General features: G+C 47.8%; 1 protein-coding gene across 6 annotated transcripts; it reads left to right on the plus strand.

Moving 5' to 3' along the window:
* Positions 1 to 1,501: 1,501 nt before the first annotated feature.
* On the plus strand, positions 1,502 to 12,102 carry TGIF1 (TGFB induced factor homeobox 1). Of its 6 annotated transcripts, none has more exons than XM_017526083.2 (3): positions 1,502 to 2,002; positions 9,735 to 9,961; positions 11,061 to 12,102. In XM_017526083.2, the coding sequence occupies exons 1-3, from the start codon at positions 1,948 to 1,950 to the stop codon at positions 11,634 to 11,636; spliced, it is 858 nt and encodes a 285-aa protein (XP_017381572.1). In that variant the 5' UTR covers positions 1,502 to 1,947; the 3' UTR covers positions 11,637 to 12,102. The 6 variants fall into 6 exon arrangements, with proteins under 6 accessions (XP_017381572.1, XP_017381573.1, XP_017381575.1 ...); XM_017526084.1 differs by lacking the exon at positions 1,502 to 2,002 and adding an exon at positions 2,858 to 3,105; XM_017526086.1 differs by lacking the exon at positions 1,502 to 2,002 and adding an exon at positions 3,100 to 3,519.
* Positions 12,103 to 12,705: the final 603 nt, after the last annotated feature.

The following is a 12,705-nucleotide window of genomic DNA, read 5'->3' on the forward strand; positions in this document are numbered from 1 at the left end:
CACCCTTCCTCCACCTAGAACACAGGCCTTGATGAAAATCATGCTTCGTCAATTGTTGCTGAGTAGAAGAAACAAATACATCCTCCAATCTTCAGCTGGTGGATCTGGCATCAAAAAATAATCCTGTTAACTGCATTTATTAGTACACTTTTCTGGCTTATTTGCCTTTTCAAGTTTCTGTTTGCTTTCTTGCCTTTGAAGGGTCTGCAGGCTGTGAAAAGTAACTTAACTTTTTAACAACTCTCCTTGCTTGTCCTTGAGGCAGCTTCAGAAGATAAGACACCAAAAGGAACGATATGTGCCTAGAGAGAAGAAAAAATAATGGTGAAAAACGTTTATCAACAGCCTCTGCCAGCACTAGGCAACGCCTGAATTTTACTCTGGCACTTTCCCAATTCAATTAACATTCATATGAATCAGTAAATAATACGTAGCAAATTTGATTCCATATACTTTTCAAAAAAAAAAAAAAAAAAGTACTGGAAAGAATCTTAAAAGTCATTGAATCCTTTTTATAGTAAGGCCCCGAGATTCCAAGGGACTGACAAAGCTCGAACCGAAACTTGTTTTCCACCTCGGGAAAAACGAATCAACAAAAAATATCCTAAGCAATTGCTGGTATCTGAAGCCCACTTTTTTGAGGCTGTTTCCTTTGTCATGTTGCGCTGATCTCAGACACTTTCTTTCCAGAATGCACCAAGAATCCAAAGCTCCAAACAAGTTTGGGATCAGCGTTGGGGAGTAGGGGGCAGTGGGGGTGCATCTACGGGCGGGGTGGTATTCTATAAGCTTTCGCTGCATCTCAGAATTGTGCCAGTGTTTCTCTTTGGAGCGCCGCGCCAGCTTTAACAACTGTTTCGATATGATTTGATCGTGCATCGGCCCGATTAAGCCTGACAACTAGCCAAGGTGAGTTCACATTTCCATTTTTTTTTTTTTTTTTTTTGAGACGGAGTTTCGCTCTTGTTACCCAGGCTGGAGTGCAATGGCGCGATCTCGGCTCACCGCAACCTCCGCCTCCTAGGTTCAGGCAATTCTGCCTCAGCCTCCTGAGTAGCTGGGATTACAGGCACGCGCCACCATGCCCAGCTAATTTTTTGTAGTTTTAGTAGAGACGAGGTTTCACCGTGTTGACCAGGATGGTCTCGATCTCTTGACCTCGTGATCCACCCGCCTCGGCCTCCCAAAGTGCTGGGATTACAGGCGTGACACATTTCCATTTTTAACTTTCCCTAATTTGAAAAACACTTTTAATTCTCTCCGCCCCTCCCCCCTTCCCCTGGAAAGTTTGTTTTCAAGCTATAAACCCTCTTCAATTCTCGGTTTCCATCTCGGTTGCCTGAGAATCACAGTCATTAGCCAAGTCCACTTGGACGAAAGCAAAGCTACCTTTGTGTACGTAGTGAAAGCCACCGCGTGGCCAAGGAGAACCACTGGGAAGAAGGAAACATTTTTGTCTCGAGCTGCCCAAAGCGGGCGGGGATGGTGGGTAGGCAGGGTTAAACCGACCGAAAGCGTGTTTAGTGGAATGGCTTCGAAAGCGGCCGAGGCAACCGAAGCAGCTTTCGAAGTTAGCAAACAAAGCGTCTCCCCAGTAACCGCCCGGTGGCAGACGAGGCTCCTGCCATTCAGACCGCGGAGTCGCAGCGTCGCCCGGCCCCCGACTCCTCCTCCTTGCGTCTCTCCTCCCTTCGCTCCCGGCTCCCCAGCGGATATGAGCCACCAATCCCAGCCACAAACAACCCTTCAAATGAAATAGTGAGGCGGCCCTCTAACGGGCGGCCCGGGTGCTGGCCGGCTCCCCGCGCCACATCTGTCCCGCACTGGGCGCAGCAGCTGATTCATCTGCAGCCAGGCCCAGGAAGCAACTGCGCTCTCGGCAGTTGCAGTGCAGCGTCCGGGCGGGTGGCTTCTCCCCAGGACCCCGTTCCCCAGGAGCCGTTTTAGATGTGTGTTGTCTTCTGTGTCGAGCAGTCAGCAAACCACAGAAGAAAAAAATATCGTTAAGGTTGCTGCCTGCTTAGAGAGACTCTTTTTTTTTTCCCTGTTGATTCATTTTAAGTCCTGTAATTGGAAAAACCACCCAGGCCCTTTAAACTCTGGCTTCCACGCACTCTCGGGGCGGGGGTGGTTTTTTTTTTTGTTTTTTGTTTTTTGTTTTTTTTGAGGGTGGCAGGCTGGCTCTAATTTTCGGCATAATCCTGAAACAGACGCTCCAAAGTCGAGTTAGTTATCCCTTGGCTGTCTTAGTAGTCCTCAGGTTTAACCTTATTTCCGCAGAGCTGTTCCTGCCGTCATCTCCACCGAGGTTACAGAACAAAAACAGCACAGAGCCCAGGCTGGAGGTAGACCCGGGCGCTGTCTCTGCTAGGCTTATTTACGTTTGGGTTTTTTCTTTTCTTTTCTTTTCTTTTTTTTAAGTGATGGAGGAAGTCTCATTGTTTGGCATGTGACAGTTCGTTTGCTTCAAAACAACGGGACGTAACCACGCGAAAACTAGAACCAGAGGAGGGGGCATACGTTTCTTTAAGTCAACCAAACAGCATCTGATCTTTGAAAGGGCAATTTCATCAAGAAACTCCTGTTGGATCCCTCCTAACTGTGGACCAAAATAAGTCAACAGGAACGCGTGTTTACTTAATGGCTAGTTTCTGTTTGAAATACCGGAGGGGAGGAGGGCTCCCCTAGCAGGGTTCCAGTCCTAAATAAAAGTAGACACTGTTGACCGAAACAGATGAGCAGCCACGGTGTGGTCACCCCTGAGCTATAAAAGCGCCGCTGTCGGGGTCCCGCGAATGGGGGTGTCAGTGGCGAGGCGGGCGCGAGCCCGGCCGTCCCCAGGCAGAGACATTTAAAGAGCATGTGAGCATGACAAGTGTCTGTCCGCAACGTGTCAGATTTCGAAACTGCCTTGCAATCCAGTCCGGAACTCGCAGCTTTAGCCCGGGGGAACAGACGTTCGCTTAGGCTGTGTCTCATCATCCCACTCTGACCCCCCCACCCCCGCCGACCTCCCGCTGTTGTTGCTGGAGGAAGAGCCCCGGGAGGAGAAGGGTGCGCCGCGCCGCGCCCGCGTGTCAATGGCAGCCGTGCATTCTGGAAGAAGTTGGTTCTTGTCTGGAATACTTTTCCTCCCGTGCCCCGCCCCTTGAATCAGAGGCGGCTGTCTCGTGCGGCTAGAGCGGGGACAGAGGAGTTCGGGGTAGCTGTCAAAAACGAGACGGGGAGGATTTTCTTCCCTGGGGTAGAGGAGGGAAGGAGGGAGGTGTCCTTTTTTCCATCTGTTGCAATTTCCTGACCAAAGGCATCCTTGCCAGTCCCGGGAAGAAAGGCCCAAGGAAGAAACCTGGGGCGCTCGGCTGGTGCCCCCACCGCCGGGCGAGGGATGCGGGAGGTCCGTGAGCGGCAGGCGGAAAGGATAGCGTTTCTGGACACGGCCGTCCCCCGCGTCCGCGCCCACCCCCCCAGAGACTAGTGACAGCCGCCACCGCGCTCGGTCCAGTCCTCCCCGGCTGGAAGGTGCGGGGGAGGGGCGGAGGAGCGGCGGGGCGGGGGTGGGGGGGACTGGGCGGGCGGCTGGGGGCGGAGGCAGGACCTCCTGTACCTTCCCTCCTCGCCTCTCTCACTCTGACAGCGCCGAGGTGCGCCGAGCAGGAGCAGGGAACAAAGGAGCGGAGAGGGGAGGAGAGAGAGTTGGGCGAGGGAGAGCCCCCGGCCGGCTGCCAGAAGATCCCGGCAGGAGGAAGCCAGAGTGTCACTTGAATTCCACCCAAGGAGCGGGCGCCAGGGATCAGAGCGCCCTGTTTAGCAGTAACGGCTGGAGCACGTCCTACAAGTTACGGGAGAGTCGGCCGTGAAGGAGACGATCGCTTGTCCCCTGGGTTCCCGCTCCTGGGCCCTCGAGACCCCAGCCCTGCCTCGCGCTGGGAGGGAAGTTCCAGAATGAAAGGCAAGAAAGGTAAGGCGGCCGCGGGCCGCGCGCACCGGGAGACGCGAGTCCGGGGGAAACGTGCTGTCCGTGTCGCGCCGCGCCGGGTCACTTGGTGGACTTTTCCGCTCAGAGGCGCTTAGGCTGGAGCGGCGGCCGTGCTCTTTGTTGAGGCTGCGTCTGAAACGGCAGCGGCTGTTTTCCTGCTAGACACAACACGAGGGGCTGTTGTGGGGCGATCCTCTCCACGCTGCTGGCACGTTGTCAAGAAACACGCTCAGCGCCTTGTTTGTGCGCATGCAAGTTTCATTGTCTCGGGCGACACCCCACGCTCGGCCCAGCAGCCGCGTGGCTGCTCGCTCTTTCTCGAGTGTTGGGGATATGGGGTCGGAGTCGGGGGGACCCAACACCTCGTTTTTCCCGATCGCGATCTGAGGCCGGGGGGGCTGCGGCACCGCGGCGCCTTTGTCTGAAAGAAAGTTCACTCCTGAGCTCCCCCCTACCGCCCCCCTACTCACAGCCCGGCCCGAGCACTGTTCTTCAGGGATGTGGTGTTTTTATGCTGGAAAGAATGTGATTGTGGACCCCCACATCGCCCTTGGTTGTAAACAGCTCTGGAAAGCCAGACTTTTACAAATTCTCAGTCTCTAAAAGTTTTCCCACGATGAATTTTGGGGCAGGAGGAAGAGTTAGGACACAGGGCCAGCCGCTTCAAGCGACGTGCAGTCAAAACGTGTCCAAAAGTGACAAGCAGGCTTGATTTTAAGTGCAAAGAGCAAGGCTGTCATTGTTTCCACAAAGCGTTCTGGAAGCTTTGCAACTAAAACTTGCCGTCAGTTTGGTTTAAAAACAAAATACACCGCGGGGGGCGGGGGGAAGAAACCACACACAACACCCCGAAAGGTCAAAGAATGTGAAGTCCCTTTTGAAGTTAACTTTTGAGTCCCTGGCTGGGAGGTCCCCCGAGTGTTCCGCCGTGGGCTGGAGGTGGCGTTTCTGTTGTGATTTATGTGGAGTGCTTCAAAACAGAAGTTAATCGCTCGGGAAGCGGACTGGAGGGGCGGCGCTGCTGCGCATGCCCGGGAGCGGCCTGGAGTTTGGAACTCCGCATTCTTTCAGACCCGGCCCGCTGGGGGGCGTTCCTTGGGGGTAGCCGCTAGGCCAGCGGGGTTCCTTCGGCTGCGTTTCTGTGGGAGGCCCGAAACGCGCGGAGCTTCCCTCTGCCGCCAGGCTTTCCCAGTGAGAGTGAAATTAAACGTGAAACTCGGATCAACTGGTAGTCGTTGGTGGTAGAACGCCCCGAGGTCCCCTCTCCGCGGGACGGAGGGAGGACACTGGACAGGGAATTGGCTCTGGGAGAAAACGCGCGGGGAGCGTCCGAGACGCTCCGTGAAAGCCGTGCCGACCCTTGGGAGGACTGACAGGTCTAGGAAGGCTCGCTGCCTGTTCCACTGGGGCTCCCCGGAATAAGTGTCGGGGGGTCTGTTAGGAGCACGGTTCTAGCGCAGAGCCCGGCTTCCGCCCGGGTGGGCTCCCCGCATTGTTCGGGCTCTGGCCGGGGCGGCTCTGATTATTTTCCTTGGCCAGCTCCTCACCGCTGGAACCCCGGCGCTCTTCCTCTACGGCTTCCCTGGCGTTCCCTTCGATTCTCCCGCGGCACATTCCCCTACCTTCTCCCAGCGCCCTGGCCCTCCCTGGCGACCCCCTCTGTACTTCCGGGGCCCTCCTGCTCCCTCCCCCGGCGCGCCCCCCACCGCCGCGTGCCCTCTCCCCAGAGTCGGGGACAGAGGCTGGGCTCCGCGGTCCACATCCCAGGGCGCGCCGGGTCCTTCTCTTCGGTGCCGACTCATGGAAACAAAGGTGACGTGCTGGAGTAGAAACTTTGCGAGTGCTTCAGGGTTCGTGGGGGCAGCCGAGGTTACCCGAGCTTCTTTTCCCTTTTTAGGTTCCCCTGGCGAGTCGTCTGGGGTGGGCAGGCCCCTAAGAGCGTGGGATTCACGGCCTCATTTCTACTTTTTTGGGACCTGGAGTTCCTTTGCTTGTCCTAACTCGTGCAGTGTGCAGGCCTGTTTCACTTGGGGCTGAAGAACTCAAGAACAAAAGCTACTTGCTTTCCTCCTTGGGCCCCTCCCTCTCTCCGTGCTCCTCCGCGGTCCTCCTCCCGCGCCTCTAAAACTACCTGGGAGGGGGGAGCCTTCCCGGTCGGCTCTGGAAGAACTCCTGAGGAAGTCGGGCCCGCCTATTGTCCTATAAAAGTCTGAAATCTTTTCAAGTTTTCTTAAAACAAGTGCACTTTCAAACTCCATTCTCTCAAGCCCAGGGTTTGGTAAGACTGGTGTATGATAATAGCGTGTCCTCCCAGAAAGCGGGGAGTGACGCCAAAAGATCTCTTAAAATGGCTTAAAAACAAGCTGAAAGAAGGATCGATAAGGTCTTTTTGTTCCCAGTTTCTAACTGTTGAATTCCTGCTTTAGGATTCCTCTTTGGCTGGGGTCGCCTAGCACCTTGGATTTGATGGCTTGGGTGTTCGATTCCTGTTGCTTCTCCCAAGGATATATTGAATTTTGTTTTTCCTTTTTTTTTTTTTCTGGAGACGGGTTCGGTTGTGTTGCCCAGGCTGGGCTCGGACTCCTGGGTTCAAGAGATCCTCTCACTTTGGCCTCCCAAAGTTCTGGGATTACAGGCAAGAGACATCTCTCCCGGATCAAAGGCAAACTTCTGATCAGGAAACTTGGGTTAAATTTGCTTTTCCCTAATTGTGCACCTCAACTTTTCTCATCGATCTTACTTCTAGATTCTCTTCACAACTAGAGTCTCCCTGCCCCCCAGTCTCATCTCGGTGTTACCGAGCTATTCAGGAAAGTGCAGGGCCAGGCCCGGTAGCTCACGCCTGTAATCCCAGCACTTTGGGAGGCTGAGGCGGGCAGATCACCTGAGGTTGGGAGATCGAGAGCAGCCTGACCAACATGAAGAAAACCCGTCTGTACTAAAAATATAAAATTAGCCGGACGTGGTGCCGTATGCCTGTAATCCCAGCTACTCAGGAGGCTGAGGCAGGAGAATCGCTTGAACCCGGGAGGCGGAGGTTGCGGTGAGCCGAGAACAAGCCATTCCACTTCGGCCTGGGCAACGGGAGTGAAACTCTGTCTCAAAAAAGAAAGTGCAGAAACAAGGTCTCTGCTTAGAGCATTGGGATCCTCAGGCCATGTTGTGGCTTTCTACACGACATTTCCTTGTATGTGGATAGAATGAAAGAAGTTTGTGATTCTGCCCCCACCCTTCCCACCGCCACATTTTTTGAAGTGTAAGCAAAGCAAGAAGTTTGGAAACAAGTCTTAACCGGGAAACTTTTCAAAAGCTCTGTTACAATAGGAAATGAGTAAGGAGGAAAAAAGTCTTTGTTTTTCCAAGTGAAGCCACAACCAGGAGGGAGGGTTTTAATGAAAACAGTCCTGACAGCAGCAAACGTGGTTTTACTGCAGTGAAATATCAGCTGGCGTAGCCTAGGAACTGAAGTCTTAACTTCCTGTTACTTCAGCTTTTGTGCACATATTGGAAATATTTGTTAAGAGTTCCAGAGGCCTGGCATTCATTTATTTAAATGAACTGAGAACAGAGTAAAGTCGCGCTGCAGTTTGGTGTTGCTTAACTGAAACCTGCTTTTGTGTGTCACTAACCTATTCTGAAAGATCAGGCTTCTTGTCAAACTAGGCAAGCAGATCAAAGGGCAGCCTTCAGGGGCTTTTTTGTTTCAAACTCTTTGTGATTACCAACTTACAGTTGGGAATTCACTGTTCAATGAGCAAATTTTCACACTTTTTCTAGATTAAAAAAGGGACGGAGATAATAGCCTTGAGAATAATGCCTGGCTTTTCAGACATAGGAGAGTTTAAACAAATTGCTTTATTCAAATTTGCTTTAGTCATTTAATTAACTTGACACTTTTTTTTCAAGTTCGATTTCTTTAATATTAAACCGAATGTGAGACACGAACTCAGCTATAGTTTCTTTAAGCTTTTTTGTAATAGTTCTTCACCCAAATTTAAATATGGTTTTTGAAAGCCTCATCTTGTCAATAGTGAAAGCAGTTTCAGTTTTAAACGGGCACTTTTAAAAAACTTTTTACAAAATTTCAATCATCCGGGGAGGGAAATTTAAAATACACGACAGTTAAAACTTAGGATTCTTGGGCGGTTTATTTGTAGCTGTTTATTAAGACCTGAGCTAAAGTGAATCTGCAAGATGATCCACTTCTTTGTTAGAACTTGCTTTACTTTGTCTTTGGAGAGTTCTGCCTTTTGTAGGAATAGCCTCCAGCAACTTCTGCCCCCTGCAGTCCAAAACTAAAAATGTGTCACCAAGTCAGAGTCAATTAAAAGGGTGGGAAAAATTCCTTTAAAAAAAGTTGGTGTTTAGCTTAAAGGGAATATTTAGTTTTTATTTCCTGTCAAGGTGAACTGGCTTAATTAAGGTCAAGTAATGCTTTCAACCAAATTACATACTACAGAGGAAAGAAAGTATACAAAGCTAAAAATGCATACCTTTACATTTTTTTGTTATTTTAGTTACTTCCCCTAAGAAGTACTGGTGTTTTCAGGCATGCGATTGTTTGTAATTCATTTCTATTTTTAAGATTCTAGATTGCCCACAAACAAAAGAATGTATTTCTTTAGTCATTCGGAGTAGCCTGCTGTCGTTTTTGAAAGGTGGAGTTAATAGCGTTTGTTATTTAATTTTTTTTTTAAGTTCAGAATGATGTTTAAATATCTGTAAAGGCCAGGTCTGTAGTTTTATTGAACCCAATCCATCAGTGATTTAAATATTCTCTATGGCTTGTGAATTCTTAAAATTTCTGGCAGGATTAAAGTACTTAAACAGCCAAAAGAACTTCCTCTGGGGATTGCATATTCAGTTTCCTTTGTCATGTAATCATTTAAAACTAAACTCTGCTTATTGATATGTAGTATTCTATTCTAGGTTGAGATCTAACTGGCAGCTGAAATTTAGGAGACATTTTAAATTCATTTACTATTGGGCAACTTTTAACCTGATTAAAGTACCAGTAGTAGAAAAATATGTTTGTGTGATGAAACGGAAAACATCAGTGGTTATATTTAATAAAAAGTGACTATTACTGCCCACTTAAAGCAGGTGTCTAATTTCAAATAAATGTAGATAGCAATGAATACTAAATGACCAGGCATGGTATTAGCAGAAAATTTTAGCATGTATTTTACCTTTAGGATACTGAGTTCGGTGTAGTATGTAAATTTCCTTCCGTATATCCGTGAAAAAAAAAAAAAAAATGCACGAGTGTCCCCTCTTACTTCAAACCTTCAGTAGAAGAAAGAGGAAGAGTAACATTTAAAATCTGCATTCGGATACTAGTTAGGCTGCTTTTCCTAGTTAGCACTGATCTTAGAAAGAAGGTTGGTAGGCACATTCCAACTGCCACAGCACCCTTCCTGTTTCAGATGTGACAGGTTATTCACTTTGGGTGCAATTTGTCTCCTCTAATGATTAGACGAAAGAGTTTTCTGAGCATCATTCAAAAGGAATGTGAGAAGTTAATGAATCCTGGAGGAAAGCGGCTGAGAAAAGGCGTCTGGCATTTGGTTGGGAATCTCCCATGTGGTGCTAGTCAGATTACTTTTACTTGTACCCTGAATTCAGGACAGAAAACACTGCGCCTTCTCTGGCTCTCGGTTGCTGGGAAAACATGGTTACACTGGTCCGCGGAAGTGAGCTTTGCAGTAGTTGCTCTGCTTATAAAAGCAATTGACAACTGGCCCTTGTCCTTTCATAGGTATTGTTGCAGCATCTGGCAGTGAGAGTGAGGATGAGGACAGTATGGACATTCCCTTGGACCTTTCTTCATCCGCTGGCTCAAGCAAGAGAAGGAGAAGGGGCAACCTACCCAAGGAGTCTGTGCAGATTCTTCGGGATTGGCTGTATGAGCACCGTTACAATGCCTATCCTTCCGAGCAAGAAAAAGCATTGCTGTCCCAGCAAACACACCTGTCTACACTACAGGTAAAGAAAGAGAGCATGAGGTTTACAGAGGCTTTTTTATTTTCAAAGTCATTTTATGGCATTCCTGTGAGTCATGAAGTTCCTCGACACTCCAAGAAAGAAGGAATATCTTTTTATTGTAAACTTGATAGTGTTAAAAGCTAATAACTAGCTATTTAGAGAACACAGAAACACTTCACAGTTATCTGTCAGATAGCATTTCCTTTAATGCCTAAAGGAACCTTCTTTATGCAACAGACATTAGAAGGAGGTTAAACCTTACTCTATTGCCCAGGAAACTGGTTTGATATTTAAACAAGGACAGACTTCAGTGAGGTAATTCGTGTTATATCTGTTGACATAGTCGTTTGAACTGGGAAAAATCAGTTACTGGGAGGAGTGGCCCTTTTCATAAGATGAGGTTTTCCTGTAGTTGATTAACTTAAATGTTGGGACAGTAGGTGATAGGTTAAAATGCGGGAGAGTTAAAAGGCAAACTTCTCTTACTCACTCAAATTGTTTTCAAGCATTTGAGATTTTATATTTTGGTTTTTTTGTTTTGTTTGTTTGAAACGGAGTCTTGCTGTGTTACCAGACCGGAGTGCAGTGGCACAATCTCCGCTCACTGCGGCCTCTGCCTCCCGGGTTCAAGCAATTCCCCTACCTCAGCCTCCCGAGTAGCTGGGACTACAGGCGTGCGCCACCACGCTGGGCTAATTTTTTATATTTTGGTAGGGATGGGTTTCACCATGTTGGTCAGAATGGTCTCGATCTGACCTTGTGATCCATCCGCCTCGGCCTCCCAAAGTGCTGGGATTACAGGCATGAGCCACCTCGCCTGGCAGAGATTTTATAACTTTTTCTTCGTCCTGAAAACGTTTAAGAGTGAAGAGACAAAAAAGGAAATATGTATTAGAAACTAGAAGAAGGTTTATGATAGAAGGCAGCTTTCTTGCTTGGCGGAGCTCAAATACCTTGAAATTACATTAAGTCCGGATAAGCCTTTTCATGCTTTCTTTAATACAGAGAGAAAGATCAATTAGGTACCCCATAGAACATTCTCAGAGCCTGTTGTCTCAGTGAATGAGGAAAGTGTTAAAGCCTACCGATATGATTTCAGGTCTGTAACTGGTTCATCAACGCCCGCCGAAGGCTCCTCCCTGACATGCTGAGAAAGGATGGCAAAGATCCAAATCAGTTCACAATTTCCCGCCGTGGAGCCAAGATTTCTGAAACGAGCTCTGTGGAGTCTGTGATGGGCATCAAAAACTTCATGCCAGCTCTAGAGGAGACCCCGTTTCATTCCTGTACAGCTGGGCCAAACCCAACCCTAGGGAGGCCACTGTCTCCTAAGCCATCATCCCCGGGATCAGTTTTGGCTCGTCCATCAGTGATCTGCCATACCACTGTGACTGCGTTGAAAGATGTCCCTTTCTCTCTCTGCCAGTCGGTTGGTGTGGGACAAAACACAGATATACAGCAGATAGCGGCCAGCAACTTCACAGACACCTCTCTCATGTACCCAGCGGACACATGTAAATCTGGACCAAGTACAAATACACAGAGTGGTCTTTTCAACACTCCTCCCCCAACTCCACCGGACCTCAACCAGGACTTTAGCGGATTTCAGCTTCTAGTGGATGTTGCACTCAAACGGGCTGCAGAGATGGAGCTTCAGGCAAAACTTACAGCTTAACCCATTTTCAAGCAAAACCGTTCTCAGAAATGTCATGATTGCCGGGGTGATGGCAAGAGATGAATTGCATTATTTTATATATTTTTTATTAATATTTGCACATGGGATTGCTAAAACAGCTTCCTGTTACTGAGATGTCTTCAATGTAATACAGTCATTCCAAGAACTATAAACTCAAAGCTACTGTAGAAACAAAGGGTTTTCTTTTTTAAATGTTTCTTGGTAGATTATTCATAATGTGAGAGGTTCCCAATATCATGTGATTTTTTTTTTCCTTCCCTTCCCCGTTTTTGTTATTTTTTCAGACTGTGCAATACTTAGAGAACCTATAGCATCTTCTCATTCCCATGTGGAACAGGATGCCCACATACTGTCTAAATAATAAATTTTCAATTTTTTTTTCAAACAAGTATGAATCTAGTTGATGCCTTTTTTTCATGACATAATAAAGTATTTTCTTTAAAAATTGTTGTAATTCAGAGTATTTCTGTTGAGGGAGGTGCTTTTTAAAAATGAGTAGGAATATAGCACCCTAGTGAGCAGGAAGTTTGAGGGGTAGGTTGCAGTGTTGGGGGTGTCACCAGCTCTTTGAAAAACTGTGGACAACAAGCCAGTTTGCATAAACAGGATGTGTGATATTTACTCTTGAGAGCAGGCCCTTAGAACTTTACTTAAACTGTATGGCAAATTGAAATGAATCATTTCAGTGTTTAGCCACTAAATCCCTTATTGATCTGTCCTGCATGGTTTAAAACATGACCATTTTGTAAAGAAAAGTCTTGAAGCATCCAGTTATTGCTAAGTTTTCAGAAGAAAACAACCCAAGCAATCTCTTGACCTTTTTCCACATTACCCTTTAAAATAATTTCAGTAGTACAGATAGTTAAAGCATTTCTATTCAAATATAGCATAGCATTTGCAGAGAAATGACCTTTTAAAACATCTTAAAATGTTTTCTAAAATGGTGAAATAAACAGTGGGATTCTGTCTATGGTGGGATTGTTAGTTTATTAGGTATTTTCCAAGGTCACAGTTTGTGAAAAAATAGTGCTATGTACAAGTGGAGTTT

This window comes from Cebus imitator, unplaced genomic scaffold (assembly GCF_001604975.1).
Source record: "Cebus imitator isolate Cc_AM_T3 unplaced genomic scaffold, Cebus_imitator-1.0 Scaffold41, whole genome shotgun sequence".
NCBI lineage: Eukaryota > Metazoa > Chordata > Mammalia > Primates > Cebidae > Cebus > Cebus imitator.

What these genes read in the sequence shown, in the direction of transcription:
- TGIF1 (XM_017526082.2), top strand. Translation starts at nt 4,937, where the DNA reads ATGTGGAGTGCTTCAAAACAGAAGTTAATCGCTCGGGAAGCGGACTGG. An exon ending in ACTCGGATCAACTGGTAGTC is followed by an intron (nt 5,211 to 9,734) that starts GTTGGTGGTAGA and finishes GTCCTTTCATAG; the next exon opens with GTATTGTTGCAGCATCTGGC. An exon ending in CACACCTGTCTACACTACAG is followed by an intron (nt 9,962 to 11,060) that starts GTAAAGAAAGAG and finishes ATATGATTTCAG; the next exon opens with GTCTGTAACTGGTTCATCAA.